The following is an 11301-nucleotide window of genomic DNA, read 5'->3' as shown; positions in this document are numbered from 1 at the left end:
CTTTCCATGACTTTGCCCAAGAAGGGGAGATTGGAAACAGGCCGAAAGTTGTCTAATTTAGTGGGGTCCAGTGATGGCTTCTTCAACAGCGGCTTTATGATAGCCTGTTTTAGGCTCGCTGGAATCTTGCCTTCCCGAAGGGAGGCATTCACCACCACTGTTACCCACTCAGCCAATCCCCCTCTGGCCTCCCTCAGAAGCCAGGATGGGCAGGGGTCTAGGATGGACGTGGTGGGCCTCATTCCTCCAAGTATCTTGTCCACATCCTCGGGTTTCACAAACTGAAAAGAATCCATCAAAATAGGACAAGCAGGTGCTCTTGTTACATTCTCGGAGTTACATTCTCGGAGGTACTGAGACAGCTGTGGGACACAATAGGCTTATTTCTGTAGACATTAACCCACACTATAAATTTGGGTCACACCATTATTCTGTACAGAAATAGGTTTGTATTCTGCATCAACATTTTCTTTTAAACTTTCAGGCTCTTTGTGACAAAGCAGGAACCATGCTTTTTCAGCTGTACAAGCCCAGAGCCATTCCTCATGGTTCAAATTCCTAGCTGAAGCTTATTGTTCCAGAGTGCCCCAAGGAATTTCCTTTAACTTCTTATTCTTGTCTGAATCCTAGTCCTAACCAGCATGAAATAAGTAAGCTTGACAGAAATACTAGCATATCAAGATTCCATTTATTCTAGTTGGCCAAATCCCTTTTTAATATTCCTACTCACTTTATTCCAATTGAAGAGTTTATACATTACTCCTTGCTTGAAAATCACAATCTGAGAAACAGAAGGGCCAATTAATAACTAGAAATAATTTTAGAGGTTATGAAGGGCCACAATGAAGAATCACTACACCAAAAGAAATATCTTCTTACAAAGAAGTGTCCTCTATATTCATGGAAAGAGGATCATACCCTTTTGATATTGAGGACTTGGTTATTTTTGGCTACACTGAGGTATACCTCAGTTAACAGGACCTCTGGCAAAAAGCTCCTTTTTACGAAGTGTTTACATCTGCTCAACTTTCCTTCTTCCCTTTGTCCTCTGGAGATTTTTTAGCAGCCTCAGCACCGGAAAGATTGAAACAGACTCAGTATTTGGTTAAAACTATATGCTGTAGTAAACAATTATGAGAACCTTGAGCTGAGAAAGAATGGGATTTTATGATAGTCAATCTGCGGTAGCTATTTGTGCCTGCCTACAACACGCACAATAAACTGCAGCTGCCTCCAGCATTCTTTATTAAGTATGCTTAAACAGCAAAGCAGAAAATTTTGAAATAAGTGTTCCACATGAGCTAAACCTAATAGAAAAGGTTAAAAAAAACCCATAGATCTTTGTGTTTGCCTATCAAAATGAAAATCACAAAAAAGTAGTCTGGTAAACAAAAAATCATTCTTGGATAGATTTTGGAAGAAACTTTCAAGTGATCTTTAGAAGATTCAACATGTTTTTGTTTACTTAGACCAGGTTACCTGAATCAATCTGATATGTGCACATTGTTAGTTTTGAATAGTTTGCTGAAGTATGTTGTACTGCTTTTTTTGTTGTGGTGTAAGAACCCATCTCTATTCTTTCCATTTATTTCTGTGTATGGTACCAGATTTTCTATTAAAGTCCTAATGCCCAGGAACATATCTACTCCTGTATCTGCATTTCTCAGAATGGCAATATTGCAGTTTTGTTTTTGATACTAGTTACAGCAATATTTGGATTAAGCATGTATCCCTAAAAGCTCAGTCATCTCTTTCCTTTCTACATCAAGTGAAATTCAACTCTGTAATCACTTTGATTAAACAAAGCTATGGGATTCCCCTCCCCCCGCCCCGCCCCCCAGGACTTTGCTTTAAGTGCAAAGGTTTTCTTGGATATTCCTCACATACTGCAAGAAAAGTATTATGGTATTCCTCTTTCACCAGCAGTTTAATAATCTGAAGACAGAATCTATCATATTGTTTTTCTATTTCTATGCTCTAGCTTGGCCATCAATTAGTGTTCCTCTATTAAATCATGTACCTGGATCAATTGCTCAGTTCCATATCAATAGTATCACGCCTGTGAACAAACTTTTGTCAGTCAAAATTGGAACAAGAAACCAATGGTCTGATGGTGGACAATTATTTTCTGTGGCATTTATGCACGTGAGCTACTGTTTCTGCACATTCATTCTGATTGCCTTCTACCAATTCTGTGGACCAAAATTAATGTTATTACTAAACTAATTTAGGCCAATTGAATTTCAACAGTGAAATGAATGTAATTTATCACAATTCTGTGATTTGACTTGGTACTGGTCATCTCCTTACCAGAATCTGAGTGAGGGGTGGCAAAGGGTCACATTTACAAAGCACAACATGAATAGGCCCACAATAGAACTACAAGTAGGCTTCATACTGAAGACAGATTCTACCATTAGTGTGATGGACTGTTCTTATTGTCCCGGCAACAGAATCAGTACTTACACTTGGCTTTTTTCATCCTCTGAATCTTTGTTGATTGGTATATAAGCAGCAGCATTTATAACCTGAGTCCACAAAGTTTTTATCCATTAGGTTGGTTTCAAAGAGACAATCATCCAGCAGAACCAGTTACTACTAGTGATATCTGCTCTGGAGAATGTAACTTTTAAAATAGAAGGATGTCTACTGCAGGTGTATCTATGGCCTTCCATATAAATGCAACTGCAATCATGATGGAATTTCTGGCATGGTCCCGTTTATATTAAGCTGGCCCCTTATACAGACACCAATGGGTTCTTCATGCATGTGTGCACACACAAGCTTCAGTATTCAGCAATCTTGAGATTTATTATGCCACTGGTTTCCATACCTTGGGCTGAAAAAAGACATTCCCGGTAAAGAAAAAGAGCCTTTATTCCTTCCTCTGTGGTATATTTTCAGTTCTTGGAGAGCTACTCTATCCTGTATGGGTCATTTATTGACTTTGTTTCTTCAAAATCAACATGATCAACAATCATCTTAAGACTAACAGTAAGAACTGCAATAATGATGTCTTTGGAGTTACATGTTTTTTTTGTGTAGGAATAATTACCAAGAACTCTTCAGGCTTTCCTTTTGAGTTATTACTGGAGCTTCCTTTGGCATTTTGCTTTTGATCACAAGCCACGAGATTTCGGTCCAATTGCTCTCCCTGACTCAGATGTGAGACAGATTTTATTCTCCTTTGTTCTGTATGATGAGTCCAAGAAAGACTTCAAACCAAGACAGATTAAAAAACATAAAGCCAACATTTTAGAGGAAAGTGCTTGTCAAGGTACATCTATTTTCTCGCGAATTACACCTGAGTTTTAGGTCACTTTGGTTGATGTTACATTCAGAATCTTAAATCATCTTTAGACTCAAGCCCAGATGAACAAAACTCAGCCAGTCTGTGGGTACAGTTGGCATAGCATCTTGGCACTTTCAAAAGCAGCTGTTACAACAGTATTATTAAGGATTTTTTCTTCAGATACATCCCACAGACACTTTCTTACTTCCCTCCCTGATCCCACTGTGTCATGCATGCAACATCTGTATTAACCACTCACTCCATGGAGAGCACACACACATGCACCAATCATGGGCTCACAAGGAGATCCACACATTCCTGTTCTCCCTTCCCCACCCCCTCCAGGATACATTCAGTCCACAGACAGTCCCAGGATTGCTTCACTTGTGGTCCATTCGGTTTCACCGCTTCTGTGCATCTGCCATCTTCCATTTACTGGAGTGCCAGACTGGGGATGGGGCAGTCTGTCAACCTGGTGTGCAGGTAGCCAAGGCCTCTTGCATCTTTTGGCGGCAATTGGCATATTTTTGCAGGATCTGCCGAACATGTTCCTCTTCTTCGCGCTGCAGGATACGCAGGAAATTTTGCAGCTCAGGCATGCTGAAGGCATCCCACTGCAGACAAGTATAAAAAGCAAGCAGTAACAACAGTGTGGGTACAAGAGGGCTCACATTACAGTCAGGAACTGAGTTTCAGTTCAAAAAAGAGAAACACAGCCCCCATAGTAATGAGAGGCACATACGTGGGATAAGATAGAGAAGTCAGGGGAAAAATGAAGAATAGGAAGAAAAACTAGAGATTATATTTATAACATAACACAGTTGGCACCTTTATGAACCTGTACTGAAAGGAATATCCAGAACTAGCACTTTCAAAACTTACAAAAAGGTTTGATTACAAAGTGCCTATAAGTATTAAGGCATCCCTATAGCCTCTGCAAACTAAGCAGTAGTCTGAGTTGCTCTATCTTGCCAATATGCTCCTGAAAAATAGAGTGAATCCGCAGCACACATGATAAATTTGTTCAACCCGATTATTGTTCTCTGTGTCTTATATTCACTTTCTGAACTCTGATATTAATACTTGCTGCAAAATTTTAGATCAATTTTAGCAAGGAACCACTAGACTACATTCCTGAAAAAAGAGAGGACCCAAACACCATCTGGGAGTGAAGGACAGGGAGGCTGCCAACTGCTGCATATTCCATCTGCTAACTCTTCCTTTACTCTGAAACGCTTTTACCACAACAATGAGTTGCTTCTTTGCAGGACTGAGATGCCGCCAGCAATCTCCCAGCAGGTTTCCTAATTACACTGAGTTAGTTCTCTTGGGCTGGAGAATAAAAGTGGGACTAATATGGAGGTGGGTCTGCTAGTGAGAACACTGCTGAAGGGGATGACTCCAAAGGGGAGGAGGGTTACCCTATTGGTGGTAGCATAAGAATACGGGCCTGTTCTGTTGCTGATTAGTAGATAAGAACAATTTGCCTGCCTATGGATACTGCCCTGGTAGGATAAACTGCTGACCATTTTTAAGGGGAAGAAAAATGAGTGTTAAAAATATATTGCTTTTATCGTTTTACAATATATATAACAGTACAACAACAACAAGGAAGGGAACTGCATTGACACCAAAGGGAGGCAATGGTGCTCAGGCAGCAGTCATCCAAGTTACGGTATATAGAGCCAAAGGACATATTGAAGTGAGAAATGGCTGCACTATTCTAGGAGTATAGTGAACAATAAGGAGTTGTCATATACAAACTGTTTCTCATTCCAAATAATCTGGATAGCCATGGCAGCAGTCTACCTAAGTTGAAAACACCGTTAATGGCAAAACTGCTGCCATTCAGGACTTGATCCTAGATTAACATACTGACCTGACATGTATTACAGAGACCTGGTTGGATGTGGAGCATGTGTGTGTGTGAGTGTGTATGTGTGTGTTAAAACCATACCCTATTAGGAGCTTAGGGAAGCTGGGTATATTTAGCTTGGAGAAGAGGTTAGGAGGTGACATGATAGTCTGGGTTTATCAGAGGCTACTTTATATGAGGGTGACTACTGATTTTTCTGGCAATAAGTTAAAAGACCATTGCTATAGAACAATTGTCCTGCCTTTAAAAAAATATATATCATGAAATAGAGATGGACAATGGCAAGGTTGACTTATATGAAATGATGTGGAGTGGAAATTTTCCTGCAATTATTTTTCTGTGAACTCTTTCCAATTGTTTTACAACATCAGCTAATGATGGAATATGTATTTTGAAAGTTATAATTAATTCTCTTCAGGTGACTGTCCCTAAAAATCATGTAGACTCATATATAAATATATATAAAATAATTTCTTCAGTTAAATAGCTCTTACCATCAGGGATTTCTTTCTAAGGTCTTGGTGGAATCTCTTTTCCTGTCATTTGAATCTACTGCTCCATGTCCTAGCCTCTGGAGCATCAAAAACAAGCATGCTACTTTCTCAATTTCACATATGTAAACATGGATACCCATACTCACATTGACTTCTCCTGTTTCGTTCTCCTTCAGAACAAAGCTCAGTGTCTTTTCACTAGGTCCAGCTAGCAGTCGAAGATGCAGAGGCTGCTCTTCATCAGAAAGTTTGCGGAGATATACTGACAGAAAAGAACATCAGAAAGATGATTCAGTCCATTTCCCTAAGAGAACAAACCAAACCTTATCTACTTTAACTAATCTCTTCCAGGAGAGGCTACTATTAACACAATAGTTTCCTAATTCTACTTTCTTTCAATAAGGAGTGCAAGAAGAAACTGATGATGAGTAGCAACAGTTGTGAGGGAGGTTTATGTTTCAAAGGAAACATAAAAGGATGAGACTGACTGTAATGCACACCTGTAATTAATAATAATTAAGCTAGAGTAATAAAAACAGCACCACAGGTTCGTCTGCTAACCTTTCACAAATGAAGTCAGGACTGCATTTTCAATCATTCTTCATGAGAACGTGAACAAACTTGCTATGAGTGATTTAGATTATATCATTTATTAGTGAAAATATATGAATAAATTAGACTTATGTTCCTCGTTGGAAAATATTATTAGCCTGACTGTTCCCACCCACTTACTTATTTACTTACTTACAGAAGTGAGAAAAGCGGTATATAAATACTGTAAAAAATACAGAAACTACTCCTTACCATTTAATAAAACCTTGACTTCCTGGTTGTCTGAAAACAATTTTAAAAAATAGCTATTTGCACCCGACCCCCAAGATGTACCTTGGTCATCTTTTTCTGTTCTCTCAAAGAGGGCAAACTTGCGAGGGTTGTCAACTACCATGAATTTCTTCAGGAGGGCCTCAATGACTTCACTGGCACGTGTACGAGAAATTATGTGTAAGTGCTTAACTGTGTCCTTGGGTAAATAGAAAGAGGTACGACGTTTTACAGCTTGGCTGCGGGAGGAGCTTTTCCTGGTGTCCTGGATGGAGGGTGCCTTCTTGTTGGAAGGCACTGAGACAGGCCGGATCAGCTTTAATTGCACCTTGATAAAGCCAGTGTAGGAACCATCTTTGTTCTGTGTAAAGACAATCAAAGTCAGTTGGTTAGAAGGGGCAGGGCACCCCTCCCAAAATCAGATAGGAGGCCTTAGCAACCAAGAAGTCCAGCAAAATTCAAAGAAGTTCTGCAGAAACACTCTAGGCATGGGCAAATTTCCTCCCTCCCACCATTCCTAACAGCCGGTAAGATGTCTGGGATTTCTGGGAGTTGAAGTCCGAAACTCCTGGAGGGCCGAAGTTTACCCATGCCTGCTCTACATGATGCCTCTGGGAGAAGAAGGTCCTAAATGAGAGGTTTCACAATAATTGTAAGATAATAATAATAAATTGTATTTGTTACCGGTTTCTCCTAATGGCTTGAGGCAGGATGTAACAGTCAAAATCAGGGGTCCTCATACTTTTAAAACAGAGGGCCAGGTCACAGTCCCCCAAACTGTTGGAGGGCTGGATTATAATTTGAAAGAAACATAAATTCCTATGTACGCTGCACATATCTTATTTGTAGCGCAAAAAATACTTTAAAACAATGCAATAATTAAAATGAAGAACAATTTTAACAAATATAAACTTATTAGTATTTCAATGGAAAGTGTGGGCCTGCTTTTTCCTGATGATATAGGATTGTTGTTGTTGTGTGCTTTCAAGTCATTTCAGACTTAGGTTGACCTTGAATGAGGGCTGGGTAAATGACCTTAAAGGGCTGTATCCGCCCCCTGGGCCTTAGTTTGAGGACTCCTGGTCAAAATGTATCAACATAAAATGCAGACAACAAAATACAGATATCCAAACACAGGGTACAAAGATCAGTATACAGTGGGAATATAATGCAAATCCAAAACTCATGATGCAAAGTTGATTGGGTAGACATACTGAAAGCAATGGGTCTTTAGTTGTGTCTTAAATGACAGCTCATTTAGCTGTCAGCTCTCTTCTGGCAAGTCATACCATGGCTGTGAGGTGGCTTATGAAAAGGTCCTCTGGGTGACTGTTGAGAGTCAGCTTATGGCTGGCTGGAGTAAAGTATCTCCCGAGGACCTCAGTGTTCTAAGGGGTGGATTGTATGGGAGAAGGTGATTCTGTAGGTAAGCTGAACCCAAACCATGTAGGACCTTTGAAGATTACAATCAACATTTTGTACTAAACTAAAGGGGAACCAGTTAGAACTGAGGATGCCACTAAATTAGGGACAGAACCCCATGCATAGAATAGTTACTATACATGGCTTATTGGCCTATGCATTTTGACTAACCCTGTATAACACTTTTAAGGGGTTAGTTGAGAGGGAACAAATAGGCCTTAGAGGTTCAGGTGTCAGATTATTTTGATTATACATTTGCTGAGACTTACCAAGCTCATAAAAAGGTTGCTGTTGATTTGACTATTATATTCCTTTATCTTCTGCTCAATCTCAGTCTGTGACAGAATAGGTTTCTCCCAGTCAATTAGCTCATCCTGCAAAAATAACAGTGACTTTGAATTAGTCTACACGTCATTTTCAGAAAGAAGAATGCTTGTGCATGGGTTCACAACTCAGTTTTTACTTCATTTTTTTCTGAAATGCAGAATAATGAAAAGAATACCTACTAAATTACCCTCATATTCTGTTAGACCACTTTGATTCTGAAAAAAAAACAAGACTGAATGACTTTTGTTCTGCTTAACAACAGTCTGTTCTATATATAGATCTATAAAGCTCTCAGCTACTGATCACAATATATTTATAGAAGGCATATATGTGATGCACATGTGTGTGTCCTCTATCCAGAAAGTTTCTCTCAAAAAGACAGGTACTTGATTTTGTTATTCAGTTATACTAATACAATTTCTTTCCAGATCCCACAACTGCAACCTTGAGCCAGAAGATGTAGCACACCAGTCCTGGCACAAAAGTATATGATGTGCCAAGAGAAATGACAGGCCTAAGGCAAAGTCCTTATTCTAGCTCTCTCCTTTAGCTGCCCTGGTAAGATCACTGGACCAAACCGCAGTTCTTTAACAGTGTCTGGATTTGTGAACAGTTGACTAAAATCTTTGTTGTTGTGTCTGGGTGTGACATGAGAAACTGAAATATTCACACTGCCTTTTTTTGCAGTGATGCCAACCCAGCAACATGACTGCACTTTCATCCTATGATTAAAATGTACCAGACTGAGGATCTAAACCCTATTATTAACTGAAGGGTGGCAAGATGTATTTTTATTTCACCTGCAAATTGCGAAACTGCAAAACATCATCACCATTTAGGTTCCCAGAAGCAGCAAAATAGGCATTCAATGCAAAATACAATTGATGAGATGCAAGATTAGCGAATCCTGAAGCCATAGCAACACAGTATAAATCCACTTGCTATTTTAACTATTTGATTACTTTAATTAATCATTTGCACTCTCTCTAATGATTCAGGGGGCATGTTGTATAGGCATTCTCTATGGATCCTAGGATTCTCAAATTCATTTTCTCCATTGTACTGCTGTATATAGCAAATTGTTGCAAAGACAACACATATGATTACATACACAGATATACTAACATCATAAGTAGCATCTCAGTGACAAGTGTTTTCAGAATGTTGCAAACAAGAGTCTTGGCAGAATGGAACTAACACTAAGACTCAAGCTATCACTAACTCTACATCAGGATACAGAAAAGACAATCATAGTACTTGTGAGACAGCTATAGGATTTAATGTCCTGTTTGATCCCTAGAACTCTTTATTCAGTGTAAAATCCTTACTGCTCCAGAATATACAGAAATGGAAATAACCCCTTTCTAAACATTTTCAGGGGTACAACTGTGAACAATCTGGTACTGCTATTCTACTTTTTTCACTTCAAAACATAACAAGCTATTATTATTTCTTAGGTGCACTACACATCTGATTTAAGGACACCAAGTTTTTCCAATTGTAGTTATTCTGTGATCATGGACAGTAATTACATTTCCAAGAGACATCTGGATAATGTTGATTGTCAGTGGTCTGCTTTGCAAGTAAGTGTAAAAGGAATATTTAATTCATGTCTTTAAAAGATAAAAGGAAGTGAGAAGAGCAATGTCCAATATGCTAACACATTAAAAACATTAGATCCTCCCATTAAGAAATAAATCAAGACCCCCTATCCAAATAATAATTGGGAATCTCTGCTGTAAAAATCCCACTTAAACAGGAACACTGCAGTTCTTTTAGAATTACATGCACCTTCCCACATGAACTCAAACCAGTTTCTCTTCCATAGCTTTTCAGCAGAAATTTGTTACTCCTGGTTGCATCAGCCTGCTTTCCTGTTGATGTCACTCTGTCTGCTGGGGGAGGGAGGTTATGGGGAAATCCAAGTGAGATCACCAAAAACCAATCAGAATTCTTCAGGGATTACTGGAAACCACTTCCTTTCCCATCACAAGAATAACCACACAAGCAAGGGGAAATGGGAGGGACTGATTTCCATGTCCCAAGAGAGGCCTTTACAAATGAGGCATTTAGACACAAATGAGGTATATAGATACAGCAGCAAGCAGTCATGTTAACAAATATCTGCAGGAGTTGGGCACCAAGGCAATTGTAACAAAGTACTGAATTTCTCCCTAATCAAAGTCAATGTGGTGTATTTTATTCCTGTGCTAAATTTGGATGTGACAATCTTAGATTAAAAGAGGGGCAATTACTCTGGGTGATTCAAAGTTAACCCCCCCCCCCCCCCCCCAAGAAAAAGTCTGCTGCTACTGATGTGTTCGTTCAACTCATTTCTCACTCATGCTGACCCTAAGGCAAACTAATCTATCATGGAGTTTGCCATTGCCTCTCTCTGGGGGTAAGACAGTGTAACATGTCCAGGGTCACCCATTGTGTATTCATGGCTAAGAAGGAATTAAAACCCTGGTCTCCAGAGTTGTATAGTTCAATGCTCTAACAGCAAAGTTGACCTCAGTTCTTTCAAAGAAGAATGGAATACAAATCCTATGAGTAATATAAATAAATGTAGCTAGAGACAAAGAATTGTCACGTATTATGAAGGCAATTGTTATGTTTGTTTAACAAAGTTATTGTTTGTTTCAATACAGAAATGTCACCTTTTTACAGAAATCATAAATAATTTGAATACAAAATACCAGTAAAGGAAGAAAATACCATAACTGGTTCTGAACATTTATAACATTTTTGAAATTTTGGAAAATAAAGAGCTCTTAAAATTCATCTATCATTTTAAAAGTTTATTTTTGTTTTGTAAACTGCCACAATAATTTGTGGGACCCAAAGATGCTAAATAATGCATGCGTAAAGAAAATAAAAGTATAGGTACCAAGTGATTCTTCAAAAAAGAAGAAGAAGAAGAAGAAGAAGAAGAAGAAGAAGAAGAAATTAACCAGACAAGATGCTACAACCAAAAAATCCTTTCTCTTTTTCACCTTCTTTGTCTCACCTGATGAAATGAGGAAGGTTTCCAGAGAAGACTGCTAACTTTAATACTACATTTTGGA

At 38.8% G+C, this 11301-nt stretch overlaps 1 protein-coding gene across 2 annotated transcripts in view; it reads right to left on the bottom strand.

The window, feature by feature from the left end:
* Window positions 1–2785: 2785 nt before the first annotated feature.
* The window catches only part of RASSF1 (Ras association domain family member 1), a 44177-nt gene continuing 35661 nt past the window's right edge, over window positions 2786–11301 (bottom strand). Inside the window, exons 3-6 of one of the 2 annotated variants that reach the window (XM_067463623.1) lie at window positions 8176–8280; window positions 6548–6845; window positions 5809–5924; window positions 2786–3906 (exon numbers count right to left, since the gene is read on the bottom strand). In XM_067463623.1, coding sequence (XP_067319724.1) covers window positions 3760–3906; window positions 5809–5924; window positions 6548–6845; window positions 8176–8280 — 666 coding nt within the window. In that variant the 3' untranslated portion in view covers window positions 2786–3759. The remainder of the gene's footprint in view (window positions 3907–5808; window positions 5925–6547; window positions 6846–8175; window positions 8281–11301) is intronic. The other variant, XM_060765778.2, reaches the window with a different exon arrangement.

This window comes from Anolis sagrei, chromosome 2 (genome assembly GCF_037176765.1).
Source record: "Anolis sagrei isolate rAnoSag1 chromosome 2, rAnoSag1.mat, whole genome shotgun sequence".
Lineage (NCBI taxonomy): Eukaryota > Metazoa > Chordata > Lepidosauria > Squamata > Dactyloidae > Anolis > Anolis sagrei.
Note: the sequence above shows the minus strand (reverse complement) of the source record. Positions and strands in the feature narration are given on the sequence as shown.